Here is a 26,155-nt window from a genome sequence, read left to right as displayed (position 1 = left end):
TCCAACTAAGTTTGCTCTTGGATAGCTTTGTGCTTATATATCAGGAAATTGTATGTATGTGTACACACATGCGCACATATACACAGAGACACACATACACTTTGTTTTGTTGTTTTGGTCTTTTGGGACAGGGTTTCTGTGTAGCTCTGGCTGTCCTAGGACTCACTCTGCAGACCGGGCTGGCCTCGAACGCAGAGAACTGGGATTAAGCGCATGAGCCACCACAGCTGTGCATCCTTATCCCTCTCACCTCAGCCTCCTTCCCCTCCCAACTTCCATAGCACCCCCAGACCCTTTCCCACACGTTTACACAAACATGCCTTCTTAGGTGAGGCTTCCCTGGCCATCGGAGCTGCATTTTCCTATTTCCTGAGCACTGTCTCTACTCCCGATCTCACTCTCACGTCCCCAAAAAACATGGCCTATGTCTACTACTCACTGCTTTCCCCTGAGATCTCAGTGTCTGTTCCCCTAGGGCACCACAAAGAATGCGTAGCTGTGGTGGTCACAGACTTGCAGAGGGGGTCAGTAGCTGGAGACTCATTCCATTCCAACGGCCAGTGCCTCCTCCATCGACCACCCCACTGTGTCACAATATGGAAACTGAAGCCAGAAAGCGTGGTCACATGGGCAAGGTAAAGGGAGACACACCTAACTCCAAGGTGGCCCAGTGTCTGTGTGTCAGGTCTGTGATTCGCCAACAGCTGCAGCTGGGCTGGGGCTCTGTGACCAGCCTGGCCTCGAACTCAGAGATTCTCCTGCCTGCTTCCCACATGCTGAGGTTAAAGCATACACCACCATATCCCGCTCCCAGTCTCTTATACTAAAGTTCTCCTAAACACTCGGTGTCCTGTAAAGCTAATGGTTGGGGGAGGAAAAACCTTGAGTCCATAGCCAGTTGGTCGGAAGTAAAGGTGGTTTGAGCTCTACATGTGTGACTGGGGGCGAGGTGAGGGCAAGTTGTGTCCTAAACCTTGGGATCTCACTGCCCAGGCTGCAGCCATCAGGACGCAGGGCAGCGATGAGAAGGAAGACAGACAGCATGCCTGGTGAACGGTGGGTGCCACACTGCATCTGTGTCTCCCTGGCTTGAGCTGCACCCCCAAATCCAATCCCAGAGTTCCCCATTCTGAGGTGAATGGCTGGCGGGGTGCTCAGGACTGCAGGAGCACCTGGACCACTGTGTGTCCCTGGCAATGAATACTTATAAAGTTCAAGTAACTGGCAGAGGACAGGCCAGCTCGCAGTCAGAGCATGACCAGAAGACGGTCACCTCGAGCAAGCCACCAGAGTCCAGGAACAAAAGACGCACTTCCACAGGAATTACGGTATGGGTGTGAAAAGGCCATGACACAACCTGTTCTCAAGGACTTGAGTCCACTCACACTGGCACAGAAGCAATCTTGTGAAAATGCTAACACAGACACACACAGGTACTAATTCCTGGAAGTGGTTGTCACCCATGAGGCTCGTTGAAAAGGGAAGAAGAGCCCAGAAAGGTGCCAGCCATCTCCTTTCCGAAGAGCTAGGATGCCAAGGGGCCTACCCAGACTCAGCCCCTCCCAGAGCAAGCACCACTCAAACAAACTGGAACCAACTGGATGTCATGGGACCATAGGACCCTGAGGTTACAGATCTGTAGAGACAGAGGCAATACAGAGTCCATAGGCAGAGGTTATGGGAATAAATACTTTAAACCTTTTTCTCTTATAAATATGCATTAGAACATTTGACAACACAAGCTAAGGGCTTTGAATTAACTTAAAATTAGACTAGGTCCTGCTTTAGCAGCAGGACAGTCAGTTAAAAGTCCCTGTCCCCGTGTTCCTCAGTCCCGAGGCACCTTAAACTGGTCTTTCTCCCTGCGGATGGCCCTCATGGTGGTCACAGGGTCGGTCTCTCCAGCGTGCTGCTGCACGGTCTTCTCCCTGTGGAGGCAAGAGACCATAGCCAAGAGCCTGGGACACCCTTATGCAGAAAACTGCTAGGACTAAGCAAGTTTAGCAGCTGCCCCAGGTACACAGGTGGGAGCCACCACTGCCTACCCAGCCCAGAGGCCCAAGAGCTTCAAGGACCCTAAAGAAGCCCCATGAAGTCACTCCCCGGTGGGTCCTGGTCCTCACATCCTTGCAAGATGCCAAGGAAACCACCTCACATTTCTGGGACACAGCTTGCCTCTTGGGCACAATTAGGAAAGCTGGGGCGTGAGGGTCAGGCCTGCTCATTTCAAGATGGGCTCAGCCCTGGTTCATCTCGTGTCATAAACCATGAGCTCCCACAGGAGGGTGCAGCTGAGAGAGGGCCCCCCCACCAACTTACTTCACTCTCATGAAGGGGTTGTAAGTGAACTCCTCTGCCAGGGTGGATGGCACCGTGGGCTCCCCGATGGCATTCTTCTCCTGTAAAAGATACCACTGTCACATAGGGACCAATGGCTCCCATCTTTCAAATATCTTAGTGAGCTAAAAATTCAAGTCTATCCTAGGTGGCACAGCAAGAGCAGACAGGGCAGACAAGTGGGGTTCTGGATGCTTTGAGTAAGGCCGGGCTCATGGGAGGGGCTAGCAGTGGTCTTGGTGTCCCCAAGGGTCAACTGCTGCATTACTGTGCCAGCCCTGTCTCTATGCTGCCTCTGCCGGGTAGGTGAGTCTGTCTTCATTACTGTGAGTTTTATGTTCCACACAACAAAAACAAAAGCAAAGCTAGCAAGCCCCCCAACAACAAAAGCAGCATGGGGGGAAGCAGTGACTTGGGCTCCCAGCACAGGATGAGAGGGGCTGACTCCCCACGCCAGGAGCTCCCAGGAAGTACCAGGGGAGTGGCCAAGCAGTGAAGTGCTGGAGGGCACTGACTACCTCACATGGACAGCCTTGCTCCTGAGTGTCACAGACCGTGGCAGAGATGACGCTAACAGAGCTAAACCAAAGTTGAGGCGTTCATAAGTGCAGGAGTCTGAAGCCCTTGTCCGACTATTGTTGGGTAATGTGGAGGCCTCAGGGACAGAGCTGGGACAGGAGCTGCAGCCACCCACACGAACCTCCCTCAACGCTAGGACACATAAAGCCAAGGGTTATAAAAAAGGCTGGAAACACCAATACTCGTTAACATGCAAAGCATCAGGAACTACAGGCGTCCAGAGGGAAATATTAAACAGCAGGATTGATTTTCCAGTTTTGAAAATCAGTTCTAGAGTTAAACATACATTTGGCTAATAAGGTTCAGCAAGTCCAATTTTAAACAACTATGAGCAGAAACAAACAAACAAAAGGCATGAACAAAAAGATGTACACAGCATGCACAGCCCTTTTACTCATGACTCAGAAGCACACAGAGGGTTCCCCCACAGCTGACAGATGAACTCCTGGAGTGAGTCATGTGACACAGGGTGAGTGGGAACTGGAGAAGTGAGGAAGAGCCTACGGTTCTGTTATAGAACCATCTAGAAGGGCAGCCGAGTGCTAGAAAACAGGGCACCTGCCGACGAAGGGTGCTGTGAGTCAAGGATGACTTGTTGGGGAGGGGTTGGAGAGGTGGCTCAGTGGTTAGGAGCACCAGCTGCTCTTGCAAAGGATCCAGGTTCAGTTCCCAGCACCCGCATGGGAACCCTCAAGTACCTTTAACTCCAATCTCAGGGGCTCTGACGCCCTCTTCTGGCCTCCATGGGCACCAGTCATGCATGTGATACACATAGGTACATGCAGGCAAAACATTCATATATGAAAAATCTAAATAAATCTTTTTAAAAGTGCCTTCCAGAGGGATCCAGCAGTGCTGCCAGCTCGAGTATGCAGGGATATGTGGGTGTGCACTGTCAAAAGTTCAACTAACTACAGGTTTCATTCAAGACACTCGCATGCGTGTAAGTTACCCTCAAAGTTGCTTGTCTGGCATTGTGAGGCCCTGGGTTTGGTCCCCAGCACCAAGGGAAATAAGGAAACAAAGTAAGTTGCAGAATGGTATCACAGTGTGGACAGTGTGCACACAGTGTGGGCTTTATGAGAATATTGAATGTATACTCTTAGGATAAATCAGGCATGATATGATTAACTAATTGGGGGTTTATTTTTCTGAGGTGATGGCTTTGATGCACTGCTCAGGTGGGCCTTGAACTTGCAGCATTGACTCCTTCGGTCTCTTAAGTAGATTAGATATGGGCCACTGCCTGCACCTGACTCAGTATTTGAATTCTTTGCTGTTCTGAGATAGCATGTAGCCCAGGCTAGCTAAGAACACACAAAGTAGCTGAGACTAGTCTGGAACTCCTGACTCTCTTGCACACACAGTCTCCCAGGGCTGGGATTGCAGGTAAGCCGAACTTTCTAGGGGTACCTTGTGACCCCTTCCCTGTGTGGAAAGCTGCTGGACAGAGTGTTCATTTTAAACAGTGGCACAGCGGACTCGTACAAGGGAGAGCCCTTCTTGAGCTCGGCAGACGGACGCTGCACCCCCCAGGTGTGCACAGCTCACCAACAACGTCTACAGGGAATGACCAGAAGGCAGGGCCTGGTTTCACACAGCGCTCTCAGCCACTGCCTTGGGCTCACTGGTGCTATCTCGGAGGTAAACTCCTCAGATGAGGATCCGACAGCGGAAGCAGGTTCTTCACCTGGGGTCTGGCTGACTCACGGCTCAGTATGTGTGGAACAGGGCTGGACCCTGAAGCCTGGGCCTCTTGTGCTAAGATGCAGAGTCTTAGGCCTGCACTGTGCTCTCCAGTTAGATTTTACTGCAGTGACCAGCACTGAGCTGTGACACCTGCTTCCACCTGCTGTCCAGGCCATGCTGTGTGTCCACATCCCGGCCCTTGGAAAGGTCTGTGCCATGACAGGACCCTAAGCCATGCTCTGGGATTTCACCTACTCACCTTGGCCCAGGCCAGTTTCTCTTGAACGGCGGTATTGCCGGGCTCCACATGGCGCGCAAACTTAAGGTTGTTTACGGTGTATTCATGGCCACAGTAGACTTTCTGAAGAAAAAGCCAACACAGGGCCATGTCATGTCTTAGCCTGACTTGGCAGCCCACATAGTGTGTGCACTAGAGGACACTACGAGGCCACACAGAATAAATACTAATAAAAGTCTGTAAGGCTGTGGCTCTGCCCGCTTCTCCCCTCAGCTTGGAGCTGAGGCTGGCCAGGGGCTCCACCGCACACAGCCCAGCCGGGAAAGCAGGGACAGTTCTTGGGCCTGAAAGTGGGTCCAGCAGGCAGCAGCTCTGCTCCTGGGGCATGCGGGGCCTTTGGGAAAGGAGGCACTGCCTACTGTGTCTGGAGGAAGCCGGCCTAAGACTTCAAGCAGCGCCTTGTACATCTCGTCTGCGGTTCCCTCATAGAACTTCCCACAGCCAGCAACAAACAATGTGTCACCTGAAAAGGCACAGCGACAGTGTCTCAGGGTCAGCTCACACACCGGCCTTCTGCACTTGGAGCTAAGCCCCAAACTTATGGACAGACACCAGAACATAACCCACCCCCACCCTGCACCCATACACCAAAAGGCATCTTTACCCAAAATGGCACAAGGCTGTCCACAGAGCCCCATCCTGTCAGTTTCAACCATAGCCACTAACCCACTGTTTGGGCCTGAAACCCAGGGTACCCTGACCCACCCTCAGTGCCTCAGTCCCACCATAGCTGAAATCACCACAAACCCAGTCCATGTCCCACCTCTCAGCAGCCCTCCCTGGGCCCTTCCTAGGTTGGATGCCCCCCTTCTCCTGGCATCCATGTTTAACCCTCTTCCTCCTTTTGCTGAGAGTATCTGAGGCATTCCTTTCCCGACCCCCAGACTAGCACTGCTCTGGGGCTCACCCCGGCATCGTAGGACAAGCTGGCTGCTTCTGTTCCCTACACACCACTGGGTTGTCCACTGTAGCCAGCCCAGCTCAGGGCTCTCACGGTGCCGTGGTTCACCTTGACTGCCCTTCCCGGGCACCTCACTACTCCTGGGCCTCCATCTGACAGCCACAAGGAGGGATTCCAAACCCGAAGCCCTAACTTACCCTCCTAAACACTTTCTGCCAGCCTGTCCCCTGTACTGTCCCCTGTTGTGCCCAGTCTGCCTATCTCTGCCTAGGCAGGCTTTATCCAACATCACAGCTGCACAAGATGCCTGGTCCTCCCTCCCACCACACCCTTGTGTTGGCTATCCCCACCTCCACTCCCCACTCCTGTACCCCTCAAGTCATCTGGAGTGGGAGCTGCTCGATGTCCTGGGCTACTAACAGTACATATCTCATCTCCGGCTCTCACTGCTGATGCCAAAGCTTGCCCAGCAAACCTCGCTATGCTGAAACCCTCATCGCAGGCAGGCCAGGTGCTGCCACCAACAGTCATGGAAGGTGCAGGACATCATGGGGCCTACATCCTGTAGCACCCACCATGGTACCCAGCACCTTCTGTCAGAGGAGAGTCATGAGAGATCCAGCTCTAAGCTCAGCTAAGTGATACCACACCTGCCTAATACATGGGCCTTGGCCTCCATCACTGTCAATGTAGAACGGGGATGAGGAGATTGGTTTGCTGGAAAATGCTTGCCTTGCAGGCATCAGGAACGGAGCCTCATGCCCAGCTTCATGTAAGAACCCAGGCATGCTGGTTGGCTCACCCTGCCTGGAAAGGCTCTGGGCTGCTAAGAGAAATCCACCCCCATCCCAGGCCACGACAAAGTAGGCAGTGTTGTCCTGGGTTCTTCTCTGTTGATGTGGACTTTAACTCAGAAAGGGCAGGATTAACTCCATCTGACAGCTCCCGGGAAGGGAAGTCAGGGCAGGACCCTGGAAGCAGGAAGTGAAGCGGAGACCATGAAGGACAACTGCTCACTGGCTTGCTTTCTCAGAGAAGCCAGGACACCATGTCTGCCTGGACCCACCCACAATTGTTAATCAAGGAAATTCCCCACTGACTTGCCGATCTAATGGAGGCGTTTTTTCTCAATTGAGGCTTTTTTTCTTCCCAGAAGACTATAATTTGTGTCAAATTGACAAAAAATTAACCAATACAAGTGTACCTGGGGAATGACAGCCAACACACACACCACATACTACACACACACCACATACTACACACACACCACATACTACACACACACCACATACTACACACACATACACATCACATATCACATACACACACCACACACCACACACACACACACACACACACACACACCCCTTCTCCCAAGGCTGGCATGTCCTGATGTCCCATTATCAGCCCAGGATACCCCGAAAGGGAGGCGCTGCCATCTGCTCTTACAGACACTGACACAGAGGCTGTTGCACACAGCCTTGCCAGCAGGAGTGGGCCCGCTGAGTCTACACCTCAATTAACCGTGATGGTCACAAGCTGAGGACCATATGATGATCACATTTTACCACAGCAGTACTGCAGTTCAGAAAACCCCAACCAAAGCCACCAATCACAACCGAGCATGAGCACACAGAGGCGCCATAGAGAGCTATAGCTCTCTACTTTATAGAGCAGTTCTCCACCTGTGGATCGTGACCCCAGGGTCATGTGGGTCACATATCATATATCCTGCATATTAGATATTTATGCTGAGACTCATAAGAGCTTCAAATTACAGTTATGAAGTAGCAATGAAAATAATTTTATGGTTGGGTGGTCACCACAGTATGAAAGGGTTACAGCATTAGGAAGGTTGAGAACCAGTGCTACGCAGGGTGGAGGTGAACCCAGGGCCTGAACATGAACCACCGAATGCCATGATAGAGACAGGAAAATCAGGCCACGTATGCTGGCTCCCAATGTAATCCCCACAACCCAGGAAGCTAAAGCAGGAGGATGGCAACGAGTTCCAGGACAGCCTGGGCTACACAGACCCTGTCTAAAACCAAAATCGAACACAAAAACCTTGGCATTCTGTACCGTGTTTAAAACAGGTTGGGGTTCCTGGGCAATTCCATGTTTCCCAAGGGAATCTAAGTCCCCACCCAACTTCTCCTGCCTAAAAGGCCTGCTGCGACCTCATTAAGGACAGGCGGGCATGTTCTCCAGCCAGGCTCTGCAACCCAGTGGCTGCCACGGGATGGAACTGCGTCATCATGCAATGTATCACAACAGTAGGAGCCAGGCCCCAGGCCCTAGTCCCCAGAGCCCTGCCCACACTGGCCCCCTGCTCCCACCCCACGCGGTCCCCTGCCCACACTGGTCCCTACTCCCCGCCCTCAGGAGGCCCAAGCTGTTCAGCGCTGTTGTCTCGAGGTTGTTTCACCTCACAGGCTCCCAATCAGCACCAGCACTGACTCCTTTTTTCTTCAAATATGGAACATTCCTCTGATTTCTGGACAAAGCTTGCTGTACTAAGTGTGAACTGCACACATTGCTCCAGGGTCTGACTTAGGCTCATGAACCTCTCACTGCAAAGTCAGGCTTCTGGTTCTTCAGGGTCACTGGGTTCATGTCACCCAAGCTAGGGTGGGGGTACTACCCTGTGCTGGCCTAGCCCAGACCACAGGACTCTCTGCAAGGCTTCAGGAAGACATCTTGGAACCCCTGGGGTCTTCCTCAGAACCCCTCCAACTCATGCCTATCTGTTGGCTGCTAGAGGGTAAGGGTTGAGTTTGCATAGAGGGGTGAACACCACAAACAGAGCTGTCCCCCTCAGACTCCTGCTGCAGCAGCCAGGTACACAGCAGCACCCTACACTCAACTTGGAGAGTTCCTTTGCACTCTGGTTTGAAGCAAACCCCAGGCTCCATCGTGGTGGCTGTGGCTTCCTCATGTGGGACGTGGGGCTGGAGAAGATGTGGCTCCTGCTAAGTCAGACAGGGAATACCCTGCTTCTCTACACAGGGGTTTTCCTCACATAACCAACGCCAAGGAGTCTTCACAGAGAGCTCCCAGCCTCCCCACTCACCTGTGAACACAGCAGAAGGCTCTGAGCTACCAGGCTTGCTCACAAAGTAACAGATGTGCCCTGAAGTATGGCAGGGTGTTGACAGACATTTGACACTGAGAGACCCCACCTGAAATAGAAGTCCCGGGGTGAGCTCGGCCACCAGGAACCTTTTTAGACCATTGCCAGTGACATCATTGCTGGCTCCTGATGACCTGCCCCTTCCTGACCACCTGGATATGCTCAGCCCAGGATCTGTCTGCATTCTAGACACCGGCAGAGCAGCCCAGGCCTGTAGCCAGCCAGTGGACACAGACAAGGATGGGCCAAGGATCTCTGCTACCTCAGCCCGGCAGGTACATGCTCAGGGGTGTGTGCTCAAGGATAAAACCAAACCCGCCTATTTTGTTTCTGCCTCCATAACTGAATCAAATCAAAACCAGGCATTTCCCCACAAAGGATACTTCTCTTCTGACCCACCCCACTCCCTGCTCTTTAAGGGTTCAAACCTAAAGCTGACCCGGCAACGCAAACACCCAACACAAAGAGACTCAGAAAGGAATATGCTCCTCCACCATATCCAAGGAATCGCAAAGATCCAGAGGGCCTCTGTAAGGTCTCTGGGCCACTCTGTGCCCTCCCCCAGTTCCAGCCACACACTGCAGCTGACTTCTCACTATGCTCAAACAGAGGGCCGGTCAAGCGATGATGAAGCAGGCCCTTGCCAGCCAGCTGCTCTCCAAATGATGTCTGGGGACCCCCGCATCCTGCCAGGATGTCTCTAGCGCTCTCCCGATGGCTTGATACATACCTGCAGTGTGGAAAGGTGTGTGACCTTGTGGGTCAAGGCCCCAATGCGGTCATCACCTCCATAAACCTTCAGCCCAGGTTCCAGCTTCACCAACTTCTCGTTCCCACCAGCGTGGTCCCTAGAAGTCAAACAGGAGGCCTGGGGTGAGCTGCTGAAGTGAAACGGGCCACTCGCTTGCCTTCAACCCTCAACCAAATGCACTTTTCACTCTGTCTCTACATCTTCCAGGAGAAACAGGCAGCAGCCAGGAACCACTTTTTACCTGCCATTTGGCAGCACTGAAAACAACTTTCACAGAGCCAGAGAGTCCCAGGCCTGGTTTCACATGATGTGGGGTGCAGGAAATCACCAGGAGAGCTCCCAGTTGCACAGAAGCCTCTGAAGGGTTGGGAACCAGGGTGGGGATGTGGGGTGTGGAGTTCCCTCAGGTAATCCTAATGTACAACCCAGTTTGGGCCAACGCTTGGCAAAGGCTATGCTGGGAACTTCTAGAAGCACGCCACCGCCCACCTGGGGGAGATGTGTGTGCATGTAGTGCTCAGGACAGCCAGGGTGGAGGCCCCTCCTGGGCCACCCCAGGGTCCTTTACAAAAGACAGCAGCAGGGAGCAGGGCTGTGATCACGGGCACAGCTAGGAATATCCCACCCACACTGCAAATCATCTTCAGCTCCAAGATGAGGAATGGAAACACCTATGTCCTGTCAGCCCTTGGCTACGTTACTCCATACTTAAGCAACCCATGAAGCAGCAGGCCTCTCGGTAACAGGAAGGAACACGCGGCCCAGCCCTCTGCTCCACTGCCTCCAGGGCAGAGGCCACACGCGCCAGGATGCACCATGGCCTCATCACCTAAAAATGTCACTATCAATAAGCAATAACACAACTTGACAGTCATGTGAGCCACAGGCCAAACCTGAGGCCCAGCCTTGGGCTTGATGGGGACATAAATGAGAGAAGGTGATAGAAAAATCCAGAATCCTCCACATTATCAGAAAGAGGCACCAGAAGTAATAGTTACTGAGGTGGAAGAGAGAATGCAGAGTGTGGGGAGGGTTTGATGGCTGCGAGGCAGCTCCCACCAGATCCCCAAAGGTGGGAGCATCAGCAACAGGGAGCCCAGGGGAAGGAGCCTGAAAAACAGAGCAGCCATGCTGAGTAGCACAGGCAAAGACTAAGGCTAAACTCCCTGTTCCCAGGAGCCTCGGCCCTCAGAGGCTTGGCCATGAGACAAAGCAGCGACAAAGACAGAGTGACAAAGAGGCACAAGTCAAGCTTCGCCTACATCATAGAAATCACTAGGAGTTCCTGGGGCAGCACCAAAGAGAAAGGCTCTGGCTTTCTCCATGGTGTCATTCAGAAAAGAAAACAAGCACCAGGCAGATGCCTCTTCTACCTTTGCAGACCCTCAAAAGATCTAAAAAGCAGGTTCTAGGCCAGCCAGCGACCCTGGTTCAAAAACAAAAACAAACAAACAAATGAACAGACAAAAACCAAGAAAAGAAGAAAAGCCAGAAATAAGGTTTCGAGCAACACTACCTCAAAGCTGCAAGTTCAAGGCCAGCCTGTGTCATAATGGAATCCCATCTCAAAACACCAAAACCAAGCCAAGAACAGAAGCCAATCCACCACACTTCTCAGTCTGGAGCTCACTATATGACAAGATTACAGTCTATACAATGACTACAGTCAGTCTTCAGAGCTCCGCTTGCCTCTGTCTCCCCATTTCGCTGGGTTTTGGTTTTACTTGTTAAGAAAATACTGATGCCCACCTACTCTTTTTTTTTTTTCTCTGACATGAAGAGATGCTAATATCATGTTTTTTATTCATTCATTCATTCATTCACTTTACATCCCAATCGCTGTCCCCACTTCTGGTACTCCCTCTCTTCACTTTTTATGAGCCTAACATATGCGAAGGCGGCCTCTGGGAGTCTCCTGTGACCAGAGAAGCCTAGCTTTATAGAGACAGCCATAGACACTTGTATCTGAGGGTGCTGGCCATACCCTCTGCTCCTCTTCACACATCACAAGGACCTTACCTGGAAGTTGCCACATTGGTGGAACCCAGAGGTCATTGGCCCAAGAGAAAGAAGGCAGGAGTAGTGAAATTTTTGGTTTCTTTTGAAAAACACAGACATATTATAAGAATGTGCTTTTGTCTTTATCCCAGGAGTCTGGTACAGGGCTGTCCACAGCAGGTGACTATGATGTGCCTTGTGCTCTAGCAGAGGTGTGACTTTGCCAGCTATAGACAGTTTCTGTGAGTGTGTGATGTTTGGAATTCTGGGGACTTTTCGGAGAGGACAGAAACGTTAGGGGCCGAGAGGGGGGTTGCTCTGGGTAGGTTGTTGGTTGGTTGCTGTTGGTCATGGTTTGTTAGTCATGCACAAGGATGAACGAACAGGAAGGAGAAATTATATATTCTGTAGGCTAAGAGATCAAACTTGCCCCAAGGAACTGGATGCCCCTCATCAGCAGGAAGTAATCTAACAACAGTGCCACCCCTTTGCCCTTCTATCTCTTCTCTCTCTCCTATTTGGTGCTACTAGTGTCAGGGAGCTGAAAGGGTGGAAGGAAAGGAGTGAAGGGTGGTAGCAAGAAGAACCCACAAAATAGCCAAAAGACAAGACACAGGCAGGAGTTTTGGCGCGTTCTCTGAATCCTGCCTGCTCGAGGGTCTGCCCTGTCTAAGTACAGTGATTTCCCAGGTGAATGACAGGCCCCACCCGCAGGTACCTCGCAGGCTGAGCACTTACCAGTGGTGGTGAGTGGTGAGCACTGTGGTCAGCTTCACACGGTGCTTTTTCACAGTTTCTATAACCTACAGCCACAGGGAAGGCAGAATGAAGGCTGGTCACGCTTCTGGGCCTGGCTCGCCTGCCTGCAGAGTGGGTGCCCAGCCCTCTTCCCACCTCTGCTGACTACCACACTCCAGACAACAGGCAGTAAAGTTTTCCCTTTTTCCATCAACTCATATCGTCCATAACCTACCCTAGCTGACTCTGACTGAGGTCACCCACAGGTCAGCTCCCGGGGCAGATGCATGGAAGATGAGGCAGAAGGAAGGACTCACATACGTCAGGGCACACGGGTTTAAAAATGTGTATCAGGCTTGCCAAAACAGCCCGAGTTCTCCTGTGCCCTTCTTATCACCCCATTTACCAGTGACTAGACAACTTTGTTTTTTCTTGTTGTTTTGCTTTTTTGCCTTTTTTTTTTTTTTTTTTTGAGACAGGATTTTTCTGTGTAGCCTTGGCTGACCTGGAACTTGCTCTGTAGACCAGGCTGGCCAGAACTCAGAGATCTGCCTGCCTCTGCCTCCTGGGATTAAAGGTGTGCACCACCACAGCCAGCTGACAACTGAATGAACTAATTCCCACCTAGCTTCTACAAGGCCATAAAGGTTCTGTGGTTGTAACCTATGTGGATGAGAACTGGATATTGGGTGGCAGGGTGCAGGTAGCCAGAAAGAGGCACACACACCTTCTGTGGCTGCACTGGGTCCACAACGGCGGCCTCCTGGGTGTCCTCATCAATGATCAGGTACATGTAGTTGTCAGTCAGGGCAGGCAGTAGTTCGATCTTCATCATGTCTTGCTGCACGGTCAGATTCTTCCTGAAGTCTGTGTGACAGAGAGAGAGTCCCAGCAGAGCCTGACCTGAGGAGACACAAATGAGGAACCTCAGGCCACCTTCAAGACTTCAGAGTGGCCACGCCCCTTGCACCCCATGGCTCAACAGCTGCCTTTCTCCATCCTTCAGGAAAGCAAAGACCAAGTAAGTCACCCAGTCTCAGGTACAGAATTGTTATTTTGGGGGTTTTTTTGGGTAGTGAGGGGAGAGGTACATTTTAGGTTTGGGGTTTGTCTGATTGATTGATTTTTTTTTTTAGATTTATTTCTTTTATGTATATAAGTACATTGTTGCTGTCTTCAGACACACCAGAAGAGGGCATCGGATCCCATTACAGATGGTTGTGAGCCACCATGTGGTTGCTGGGAATTGAACTCAGGACCTTTGGAAGAGCAGTCAGTGTTCTTTTTTTTTTTTTTTTTTTTTGGTTCTTTTTTTCCGGAGCTGGGGACCGAACCCAGGGCCTTGTGCTTCCTAGGCAAGCGCTCTACCACTGAGCTAAATCCCCAACCCCGGAGTCAGTGTTCTTAACCACTAAGCCATCTCTCCACTAATTAGTTTTTTTTTTAAATAGATCTTGCTCTATATCCCTTTCTAGACCAAAATTGACCATGTAGCCCAGGCTGGCCTTAAATTCAGCAATCCTCTGTCTCAGCCTCTTTATATATATTATATATTATATATATTTATATATATATATTTATATTTATATATATTATATCTGCAGTGGAAGGAACAGAACCGCATGGACTCCAACATTTGACACAAATGATCTACGCCTCAGCCTAGACTTGGGATCTTGGTATATTTCCTCTCAAGAATTCTTACAGGCTGTGCTCCCTGCCTGCAGTGTGACTCAAGCCTAAAGACAGCAGAGCGTGGCTGCTTCCTCTCCAGTCATGGCCTCTGCACCAACAGAGTTCAAGCCTCTAAGCTTACAGCCCTTCTCAAGCCTTCAGCCAGAGGAGCAAACGGTATTTTCTCAGAATGACAGCATAGAAGAAACTGCTGTTTGGGACTCAAGCTGAAGAACTCAGAACTCATGCGAGGACTGCCCTGGGGTGGGCCAAGGAGGCAGCAAGTGACTGTGGGACAAAACTATACTCCACCCAATGGACAGATGCCAGAACATTTCAGCAGTAAACTCTTCATTCAACCGAAAAGCATATGTGGCCTCCAAAAACCCGTTCTGCCGCAGCTTTATTAAAGAGGGGGGAGACCAGGGTTAGGGATTTAGCTCAGTGGTAGAGCGCTTGCCTAGCAAGCACAAGGCCCTGGTTCGGTCCCCAGCTCCGAAAAAAAAAAGAAAAGAAGAAAAAAAAAAAAGAGGGGGAGACCACACAAGGTGGTAGAAGACAATGACTCTGACTCTGTTTCTCTTAAAAGGAATTCAGAAAACAACAGCTTTGACCCTGCGGCACATAAAACTATCAACTCTAATGACCAAGGCCAGCAAAACTAACCAAACTGTTCTTTTGTCTGATTTTGTGGTGCCTCGAGTGAAAACCCCAGGCTTTAAGCATTCTAGGGAAGTGCTCTGTCACTGAGTCGCAACCCTGACCCCCATTTCTCCTTTTTGGCACAACAGCTGGGCATTTCCCAGACCATTCTTGTGTTCAGCAAAACAAGCATTTCTGTAAGATCGGGTTTCTGTAATATCTGAATTCCTCTAAGCCCTAGCACTATCCAAGCCAATGGACAGGCGGAGGTTGAAAACAGGTGAATATGTATTTCCTGGCAAAACACAGCAAACAGTACATGGATAAAGATCATGTTATTACTAGTGCTCAACCCACTCTAGGTCCGAAGAGAGCCTGACTGCTCTGGAGAAGAGGTGATCACCCCTATGGAAGGAATTCATCACTCCCAGCTCCTTAGTTTGCAACTAGGGACATTCTGCTTGAATTGAGGTCACAGACCTGCACCCTATGCTCAAGGCCAAATCCACAGACATGTTTTATTTTGCTCAAACGTCAAAAGACGTTTCAGAGAGTTTCCTCTTCTCACCCGGTGGGCTCCAGCGGCACCAAATGCTGAGCTTCAGACTCCCATGAATGGCTGCTCAGTAGTAACTGTACCCTCGTCTAGCTCTTAAACAGCCTTCAGCAGCGACACTAAGAGGCATCCCTTAAATGAAGAGACCCATACTTCTGGGGTTCTCAACGAGCGGGCTTCTTAGTAAAGATGGTCCACATACTTTCAATCACGATTGTTCCAAAGTTCCCGGCTAGCTGAACTCAGGCTGGCCAGCTCCGGGGCTCTGGCAACGCACTGCCGCCACATCAGTTAGAGGAGAGGAAAAACTGACTTAGAAACTAAAGTCGCGACCCCAGAACTGGAGTCCGACTCCCGCAGGGAGAGAGCGGATGCCAGCCCTCTGCCTCGATCCCGGGCCACGAACCCCGCCAGCGCCAGATGCCTATTCCAAGGCCCTCAACACGCCCGGCCCCGCTTCTCGCCCGCCCGGCGGCGCTCAGCACCTGCGCCTGAAGACAGCGAGGGCTCGCCCAACCGACGTCCGGCCTCCGGCACCCGGCCGCGCCGCGTCAGTGCCTAGACACACTTACCCAGACCGCGGCGCGCGCAGGCGGCTCCCAGCACTGACAGGCTCCGGAGGCACAGCGACCCGCGACCCAGCACCATGACCCACGGGGTGCACAGCCGGGTCGCGGAGTCCGCAACACCAGCGTCGTGGGCATCAACACTGGCGTTGGCGACTGCAACCAATCAGTGTCTTCCTCGTACTGCTCCCAACCAATCAGCTCCTGGTCTTTACTAAAACGCCGCGCCCTCAATCCAGTAGTGTCCGCCCATAGAGCTCACAGCCAACCAGTGCCTGTCTCGCATCGCCGCGCCGCCCCTAGCCAATCAGTAACTCCTGCCCAAAATGTTCCCTACCTGCCCTGGAAGCCTTGGCTGGGAGACCGGGTCTGGAAGTAGGTGGAGGAGGAGGTGGGAGGCTAAGCGTGTGCCTCCTGGTCTCTCTGGGGCAGTCGCCCGCGCGCCAAGACCTTTCGCTGACCTCAGCGTCCCGCTGCTGCGCAAGGAAGGGCGGGGCCACTGCGGTCTGGACAGCGTCCGAAGGCAGCGAGTCCTCTGGAGGCCGCCGTAGTGCAGAGGAGTCGGTTGTCACGTGACCCAAGGTTAGACCATGGCTTCCACCAAGCCGCTGTCTCGCTTCTGGGAGTGGGGCAAGAATATCGTTTGCGTGGGGAGGAACTACGCAGACCACGTCAAGGAGATGCGCAGCACCGTGCTGAGCGAGCCTGTGCTTTTCCTGAAGCCGTCCACCGCGTACGCTCCGGAGGGCTCACCGGTGCTAATGCCCGCTTACTGCCGGAACCTCCACCACGAGGTGGAGTTGGGAGTGCTTCTGGGCAGGCGTGGTGAAGCGGTCCCGGAGGCTGCAGCCATGGACTACGTGGCCGGCTACGCCCTGTGCCTGGATATGACTGCCAGAGATGTGCAGGACGAGTGCAAGAAGAAGGGGCTACCGTGGACCCTGGCCAAGAGCTTCACGTCATCCTGTCCGGTCAGCGCCTTCGTGCCCAAGGAGAAGATTCCTGACCCTCATGCCCTAAGACTGTGGCTCAAGGTCAACGGAGAGCTCAGGCAGGAGGGCAAAACGTCATCTATGATCTTTTCCATCCCCTACATCATCAGCTATGTTTCCAAGATAATAACCTTGGAAGAAGGAGATCTTATCTTGACCGGGACTCCAAAGGGAGTTGGGGCAGTTAAAGAAAATGATGAGATCGAGGCCGGCATAGACGGGGTGGTTAGTATGAGGTTCAAGGTGGAAAGGTCAAAATACTAAGTGTTCTTAACGAGGAGTGCCAAAGGAGAAGGGAGACAGAAGCAAGTGAAGTAAATGACAATCATAATGAAAACTAAAGATTATGTCATTATATTGCTAGACATGTCAAAAAAGATGGATCCTTAAAAATAAATAACGTGATCTAAAAGAGCTGGGACAGAGGGGGAAATAGGAACAGTCAAGCTAAAGATATCTAATGCTTGCCAAGAGGAGACCGTGTTAAACTAAACTTTGAGAAGTTGTAGTTTTCTTCTCTAAAACTGAACTGAATAAGACTTTTCAATAAATCATTCTGAAGGCTTAGCTCAAGACTTAAAAGCTGCAAAGGCAAGTAATTCATTAATGAGATTAGACATTAGGAAAGCTTTGTACAGAGCACTCCAGTTGATTTTTACTTGGGAAAGTTCCTCCACCCAAAGTCAGATAAAATTTTGTTAAGTGAGCTATTGCTGCAGTCCTGCCTTGTTTACTTTGTGTGTATGTGTTGGCTGTGCCTTCTGAGTTTGGATGATAATTTTGTAATCGTTTTCCAAATAAAGACCATTTCTTGTGTCACTTAAAAATGTACTTCTTTTTCCTAGGGTGGGGAGTACTTCTTCCTTTGGGACTTAGGACCCGGACCTTTGGCTTCCTGAGCACTGTGCTTTACCTTATTAACGACAGAGCCAATCCTTCCACCTCGAGGACACTGGCAGACCTGGGGGTGCTGCATGTGTTCATGCTTGCACCCTTCCTGATAAATGCCTGTCAGGGTGCACAGCACAGCTGTCAAGGCCCAGTGGAGTCTTCTAGAATTAGGCAGTGGCTTCTGCTGAGAGTACATAGGAGCCTGCTGGTCCCTTTAAGAAGGCATGTTAAATCTCTTTAGTAATTTATCTATCCCAACCATAGTTCATTCCATACTTCTGTGTATTCTGTGTTTTTTTAGCAAAGCTATGCCACTGGCATTGTTATTTCTGACATTGTTATTTCTGATGACGATGCAGACTTAGAGAATAGAATGGTGGCAGAGCCAAGTTGTGTTGAAATTTTCACAAGCTCAGATCAGAACCTGACATTTTAACCACAGCAAATAAGTAGATATATAAGAAAATTTAGGCATTTATTCTGTGAGCCCCATGCTTATTTATTATGAGGTCCCATAATGCTATTTAATAAATATGATTTTTTAAGAGTCTCACTTGTAGTTCAGGATGACCTTGAACTCATGAACCACTTGACCTAAGTTTTCCATTTTTTTTAATCTTTTAGTAGTTTAATTACTTAGCAGTTAATGTTTATTATAGATGAGTGAGGAATTGTAGGTAAGAAAGAAACATCTACCCAGATTGAGCTGAAGGCAAACATTTGGTATAGATTCTTCCAAATCTGTATATAAATTTTGTTTTAAGAGAATTTGCTTCCGCATCTTTTTTTTTAAGGCAGGGTCTCACTATGTAGCTTGTGCTTGCCTAGAACTCATGATGCTCTCCTTGTTTGCCTGAGTGCTGCTGACCACTTCCAGCCTGATGCTTATACTGGCTTTTGGGATTTCCACATCAGTCAGCGTCTCTGCAATATGATTTTCATCCATTGTGAAAGATTCCAGGTTGGCCCTCTGGTTTTAGACATTAGGATTTGCTGGTGGAATCAACACACTGTTAATTCTTAATTCCTGTGGCTGGGTTCCCAAAGGCAAAGGGTGTGTTCATACTGCAATGTACTGTTAGTCTTGCGAGCAAGTACAAGGTTCAGATGAGATATATCTACCAAGTTAGCAGGCCAGTTAAGCAAGCTGAGGGCAGAAGTTAGTGCCCAGTGTATAGTGGCCAAGGGGTCAATGTCCGCCAAGCAACAGAATGAGCTTTGTCACACACGTCTGACATCAACATCACACACACAAATCCTTCGGTGCAGGAATCAAAAACAATCCAGTTCTCACAATTCCTGAGCTGCTAAGATAACAGCAAACCCAACACCCAGAAGATACTTATCCCTTCACATTATTTTAAACAAACATAACCTATGAAAAAGCTGACGTCAAACTTCCTTCAGTAGATTCAACAACTGTAATTTTCAGATATGGAAAGATGGCCCAGAGGTTGAGAGCACTGTCTGCTCTTCCAGAAGATCCAAGTTCAACCCCAGCAACCCCAAGGCTGCTCACAACTGCCTAACTCCAATCCAAGGGAATTCAACACCGTGTGGTCTCCCTGGGCACTGCATGAACATGGTGCACAGACATATAGGCAGGCAAAACACCCATAAACATAAAATGAAAATTTAAAACAACAAATTGTTGGCCAGTCATAGTGGTGTACACCTTTAATTCCAGCACTCGGTAGTGTGGTCTATATAGCATGTTTCAGAGCACTCAATAATATATAAACTCTCCAAAAACAAAGAATGACATCTGCTAGTCACATGAAAATAACTCATAATGCTAGTCTAGGCAGAAGGTGTCTTGACACCTGTTACAGTTATTTGTTTTTGCTTTAAAGCATTGGCCCGCATGCTTTTAATCTCAGCACTCAGGGGGCAGAAGCAGGTACATATCTGTGAGTTCAAGGCCAGCCTGGTCTACATAGAGAGTTCCAGACCAGCCAGAGCTACCTAGTGAGACCCTGCCTCAAATAGGTGGGTGGTAGTTAGGTAATTAGGTAGATAGATGATAGATAGATAGATAGATAGATAGATAGATAGATAGATAGAGATAGACAGACAGAGACAGACAGATAGAGACAGAGACAGACAGACAGACAGACAGACAGACAGACAGACAAGATAGTTAATACACTGGGCATCTATAAAGAGTAAGCAATAAGCCAGTTCCAATTTCACAGGCCCATAGTTCTGACTGCCTTGGGTTTGATCCCAGAATCACATAAACAGAGCATCAGGAACTAGAAAGGGCAGAGAGCAACACCTACGAAGCAGGTGGGAAAGAACTAGAGTGAAACTCAGGGGGTAGATGACTCTAATTGGAGAGAGCACTAAGGTAGTCTGCAGTCATGGTGAACTCTGCCTCCTTCAGGGCCTCATCAGGCCTCACTGCTCCTCCTCACAGAAGCCAGAAGAGTCCTGCAAACTTGTGGTCCAAGTTGGAGACAACATCGTCCACAGGTTTTGTTTCTTATGCTTAAACTGTTAGAGACCAGGGAAAGGACAAGCTTTCAAACACAACATTGAGCATTTATTCATTTTCAAAGGGAAAAACAGGGCTATGAAATTCATTAGCTGGTTTACACTTAAAATTTTAGGTACATTTTGTTAACTTGTGTATGAAAAAGAATATACAAATTCAATTCATACTTGACAAGTACTATGTAGCAATTTCCTCCAAGATAAACCATTCCATGTTTAGAATCCCTTAAGACAAAGGATGTGCTAAAGGGAATTGAAATATTTAGTCCTTCAGAGAAGCTAGTTAAAATCTCAGGAAATAAACAACTCAATACTTTCAAGAAGTTCCAAAAACTGACTAGATGTATGAGGCCCCTCCTTTCCCAAGCTCATCTGAACAGTAAATACAGCTATGAAATAGACATGCTGAGCTTCTTAGAAGAGTCTCAGATAAGCTGAACTGCCTAAAAGAGGCAGGGACCCCTCTGGCTCCATTAGTTCCTACTCTGAAGGGATTTTTTTTCTGTAAGGGGCAATGTTGCTTGAGAAGGTCCTGAAGGAGGCAGGCAGAAATGCCTGGAAGGGACTCAAACTAATCGAGTTGCCTGTAAGAGAGTCTCCAACCAGTCAAACTACAAGTTTTGCAGTGAATTCTGAGGTTCCAGGTTTCATGCAACTTTACCTATGTTGGGGTGGGTTTTTGATGACATAGTTGTTTGACTCATTTCTGCTCCAGTAAGTAATTTCATACCTATACTCCTATAAGTAACCTCAATAAAACTCATTGGCTCATCAAGTTAGATTCTGGTGATATCCGCTATTTTGGTCTGTCATCTCTGTTTCCTCTCTGGGACGAATAGATGTTTGAGGAGTGAGTGTAACATGGCTTGAAAGTTTCAAAATGCCTTTCCCAACTCTACAAACTCTAGCCAAAACCATAGCTACTGTGATAGTTTGCTTCTGTTTAAATAGCTCTCTGAAAGCTGAGTAGTGATAACACGCGCCTTTAATCCTAGCACTAGGGAGACAGAGGCAGGCAGATCTCTATGAGTTTGAGGCCAGCCTGGTCTACAGAACTAGTTCTAGAACAACCTAGGCTACATAGGGAAACCCTGGCTCCAAAACAAACAAACAAACAAACAAACAAACAAACAGCATAAATAGCTATCTGCTACATCCTGCAACTGTATTATGGCAACTATATTATCAGGTTGGTTTTATATTTGCTTTCAGTATAAACACCAATTGAATGTGCTAAAACTCTAGCTTGTTTTAAAGGGAAAGGAAAATGTAACTATAAGGGTACCTCAGGCCTCAGGGAGCTCTACAGAAGAGGAGGTGGAAAAACTGTAAAAGCAGAGGGGATGGATGAGACCAAGGAAACCGTATCTTCCAAAAACAATAGGCCTGCTGCAAGTAGAAACTCAGTGAGGCAGCATCTCAGGCCCTTCCAGGTTCAAGTCGGACAGCATCCCAGTGCTGAGGGGGGAAGTGGACATGGGCTCCCATCCCTACCTGAGAGCCTCTCTCCAATTGACAGCTGCTTGCAAAAGAAAAATTATTTCGTCCAATGGAGAGTCACTGAGTATATTAACCCCACTTAAGGGTAGGCCCCAAGCACTCTGTAGACCAGGCTGGCCTCAAACTCATAGAGATCTGCCTGCCTCTGCCTCCCCAGTGCTAGGATTAAAGGCGGGTGTTATCACCACTCAGATTTGCTTTGATTGCTTGCTTTCTTGTCTAACTGGTCTTTGCTTGTATATATGGTTTTCAATTTTGTGTTTTTATGGTGTGTGTGTGTGTGTGTGTGTGTGTGTGTGTGTGTGTGTGTGTTGTGCCTTTTCTGTCTTTTAAAATTCTGGCTTTTGGGTTGGGGATTTAGCTCAGTGGTAGAGCGCTTGCCTAGGAAGCGCAAGGCCCTGGGTTCGGTCCCCAGCTCCGAAAAAAGGAACCAAAAAAAAAAAAATTCTGGCTTTTTTGATATTTTTGTTTGCTCATTTATTCTCTAAAGAAAAATAGAAATAAGGAGTGGAATTGGCTGAATGAGAAGGTGGGGAATTAGGAGGCTTTAGGAGATGGGAAAATATGATCAGAATATATTATATCAAAAATTATTTTCAACAAAATGTTATATTCTATTTTTAACAGTAACTATACTAGTCATAGTATACTAGGAAAATTTCATACAACAGGTGATAAGGACACAAAGATAATTGTTAATCTGGGAAAGGGACAGAATAACGCCGTTCATGCACAGCAGATGATACCAGCAAAAGGCTACTTTAAGTCATATCAGAAAGATCGGGTACTGCTAGATATTAATAATATAGAAACATATGCGGCTAGGGAGATGGCTCAGAGTTATAGCACGGCTGCTCTTGCAGAAGACTGGGTTAGTTTCCCAGCACCCATATGTTAGCCCACAACTGTCTGTAACTCCAGTTCCAGGGAGTCTGATGCCCTCTTCTGGCCTCGACAGGCATGAGGCACATGGTGCACAGACATACATGCAGATAAATACACATACGCATAAAGTAAAATATTAAAAATATAAAAATATAGCAATATATGAACTGGGCATGGTGGGGCATGCTTATAGCCCTAGTACATGGAAAATGGAGACAGGAGGATTCGGAGTTCAAGGACAGCCTAAGGTGCCCAGTGAATTTGAGGCCAGCTTGATGTAGAGAACAAGGAAATACATAAGCATACACCCACACATACACACAGCAGCAACTTACTACCTAGAATGTATGTCAAGGCGATAAGTAAGAAGATGTATACATGTTTCATTGTTGTTCCTAACAGCTTAAAGTAGAAAGGCTCCTTTGTTGTTATTTTGTTTGTTTTGTTTTGTTTTGAGTCAAGGTTTTTCTATGTAGCTTTGGCTGTCCTGGAACTCACTATGAGACCAAGCTGGCCACAACTCACAGAAATACTTTCTCCTCTGCCTCCCAAGTACTGGGATTTAGGGCTTATGCCACAACACTCCATTAAAACACACATACTTTACAAATAACTCACACAGTAATCTGCCTCATACTTTATTTTGGACACAGGTAATTTACAACAAATACCTTCTCAAATCACTAAATACTGGCAAATATTTCATATTTTAGTGGTTGTACTGTTTTCTATGAGTACAGGTGAGTATGACCAATCTAATACCATTGCACACTTATGATGATTCTAATGCAGAAGCCATGTCAGGACTGAGACAGACAGGCAGATCTTCAAAAAATTATATGCTTATAGTTATAATTTATAAGTGATATACTTTAATGTGAATAGATAAATAGAAGGCATTCAAGAAGGACATACAAAAGTGTTATTTGTCTGCACAGTCTGAACAGTAAAGCTCCTAACAGCCCAAAGGTAAAACTCAGATGTCATTCGCAAATGAACAAATAAGTAAAATGTAGCAGACGCAAGAAGAGAAATATTTCTCGGCCATACAAAAGAATGACATGTATTACAGCATGGGTGAACTTAGAAATCATCGTACTAAGTGACGTCACGAGGACAAATGCTGTGGAACCCCGTTGGCAGGGTGAGCCTAATTCACAAGATGAACATAGAGCAGAGGTTGCCTGAGCTGTAGGGAGGGAAGAAGGGTGAACGGTCAAATGCATGAAGCTGCAGCATGCAAGGAGGTGAATGATTCTAGAACGGTAACAAGCACACGACATTAGAAATGTGACTAATGCCAATGAGTGGAATATGTAAAGATGATTAGGATTATGAGTGGGCGGTTCCAAGTCAGGGTTCTCTGTGCAACCTTGGCTGTACTGGAACTCACTCTGTAGACCAGGCTGGCCTCAAACTCACAGACATCCACCTGCCTCTGCCTCCCGAGTGCTGGGATTGAAGGTGTGTGCCTGGCGCTATTTATGTTCTATCGGAATATAAAAAAAACCCCACATTTGAATCCATGACGAGAGTGTTAAATATGGGATTATAGTTATTGTGTTCTATGTCTATTATTTTCTATGAAAATATAAAGCGTATAAAAACCATGGTTGTGAATGTAACCCGGGATTCCTCAGGACAATGCACGCACACATAGATGAGTGGTGCTTCTGCCTTGCATGGTGTATGGGACTAATAAAGCCACCGCAGCAGAATCTACAAAGAAAAGGCAGTGTAATCACCCAGCAAGAACCCAAAGCCTGGCAGAAACCAATTCCAGGAATTGGCTAACATAAATGTGCTAAGTCAAACTTTGAAACACACCTGTGATTTGGTGTCATTGGGCCTTTCCCATTCCTATGCCACCAGCAAAGCCTGAGAGATCAGGTCACATTGGTTTTGGACAGGTAATTTAGAGCCCTCTGCTGGCCACACTGAGACTCTGGCTGTGCCAGGGAACAGCATTGCCAGGGTACCCACCAGGAGGATGTCTCTACTATGTGGTAGAAAGCAGTGGTGAGACAGTTGGCACAGCTGAAGGCCATTGTCACAGGAACCACGCTGGTACTTACAGACCTGCCCTGGCCTAGCAGCTCCTGACGTGCCTGAGTGGGATCCAGTGAGGACACACCATTGTGGTTTGGATCAAAAATGTTTGGCTGTCTAGATCAAGGAAGCAATGACATCACCCGTGGATCAGTCCATTAATGGGCTGTTGGGAGGTATGTGAAATGAAGACATATGTGGGCACGGTGATTCACCTTTCTAATCCTAGCACCTGGGAGGTAAAGACAGGAACACCAAGGAATGAAGTTCAGTACATACGAAGACCTCTATAATGTCCATACTTAGGAGGCTGAAGCAAAAGGATTATAAAGTTCAAGACCAGCCTGCCACACAGGAAAACCCTTTTGAATACAGAGAAAAATAGGAAGTAGGAGGTGGGACCGGCAGAAGGAAGGGGTCCTTGGGACATATTTTGGGAACCTTATCCTCGATCTCTGCTTCCCAGGCTTTCTGAGGTCAGCAGCTTTGCTCTGCCATGTGCTGCCAATCATGATATTCAGCCTCGAGTAGAAGTGATAGGCGAAGGATGATGTCTGGCATCACAGGCCAGACTAAATCTCTCTCCCTTTAAGTGAATGTTATCACAGCAACAGAAAGCTAACGCACCCGTATGCACTCTCAGCTAACAGCAAGTGTTAATCCTGCCCTGACACCCTCAGTTCTCTTCTCCCAGCCAGGCAGCTCCGACTCGTCCTCTCTCCCTCCTTGTCTCCCCCTCCCCCCATGACCCATCTTGTTTCTGTGACCCACCTCTCCCTCCTCAAGGAGAATGGAGGAAGCCCTCCCTGTCTCAGTCCTATCTTGCTTGCCTAGATCAACCCCTCACTATCTCATTTACTAGCTCAGTCTGGACATACAAGGACCTCCTGGCAAATCTCCATGACTGCACATAGGAAAAGCCATAGAAAACATTGGATAACACACATGTCCCTTCCAACACCAGCTTCATAAAGAGAGTTCAGTATACTCACTTCTCTGTCTTGTGTCCTGCCCTCTGCAGGACAATGGATCAGCTCTGAGGTTTGCGATTGGTGCCGAGTGAGGGTGGGTCCTGTAGAGGGGCTGGTGTCTGTGAAACAAGCAGCTCAGATCCGCGTGGAGCTGAGCACTGTGCCCGCCCTGTGCTGCAGCCGAGGAGTGGGATGAAAAGCAGCCGTCACCCCGATGTCTTGAGAAAATTCCCTCATCAAAGTTCCTGAGGCTCAGGCATCACTCCCATAGCTCTTGAAGTTGGTCCCCTCCCTGCTGACTCATGAGTGCCGAGCTCTCATCAGCAAGCCTTTGCATGTGCCAGGCAGCTCCTGAGTGTCACCACCAAAGCCAGGCGAGCTCCTGCACTGGCTTGCCTTCTCTCCAGTATTGGAGCCTTTCACTGTGGCCTGTCAAGTGATGCGGGCCACCACATTACAGAGAATGCTTGGGGGTCGGGGGGTCTAATCTTCCAGAGACAAAGAAACCA

The 26,155-nt window shown here is 48.8% G+C and overlaps 2 protein-coding genes across 7 annotated transcripts; one reads left to right on the top strand and one right to left on the bottom strand.

Moving 5' to 3' along the window:
• Positions 1-1,675: 1,675 nt before the first annotated feature.
• Positions 1,676-26,072, bottom strand: Hagh (hydroxyacyl glutathione hydrolase). 6 transcript variants are annotated; one of them, XM_087569702.1, is made up of 9 exons: positions 25,668-26,072; positions 13,152-13,327; positions 12,425-12,489; positions 9,668-9,785; positions 8,878-8,986; positions 5,263-5,366; positions 4,865-4,966; positions 2,320-2,399; positions 1,676-1,928 (listed from the first exon to the last, which is right to left on the bottom strand). In XM_087569702.1, exons 2-9 carry the CDS (start codon positions 13,257-13,259, stop codon positions 1,829-1,831), a joined length of 786 nt encoding a protein of 261 aa, XP_087425828.1. In that variant the 5' UTR covers positions 13,260-13,327; positions 25,668-26,072; the 3' UTR covers positions 1,676-1,828.
• Positions 16,234-17,673, top strand: Fahd1 (fumarylacetoacetate hydrolase domain containing 1). Its single transcript, NM_001024991.1, is given in 1 exon segment — positions 16,234-17,673. A coding segment is annotated over 1 exon segment (666 nt). The 5' UTR covers positions 16,234-16,452; the 3' UTR covers positions 17,119-17,673.
• Positions 26,073-26,155: the final 83 nt, after the last annotated feature.

The sequence above is a fragment of the Rattus norvegicus genome, chromosome 10, assembly GCF_021556685.1.
Source record: "Rattus norvegicus strain SHRSP/BbbUtx chromosome 10, alternate assembly SHRSP_T2T, whole genome shotgun sequence".
Lineage (NCBI taxonomy): Eukaryota > Metazoa > Chordata > Mammalia > Rodentia > Muridae > Rattus > Rattus norvegicus.
Note: the sequence above shows the minus strand (reverse complement) of the source record. Positions and strands in the feature narration are given on the sequence as shown.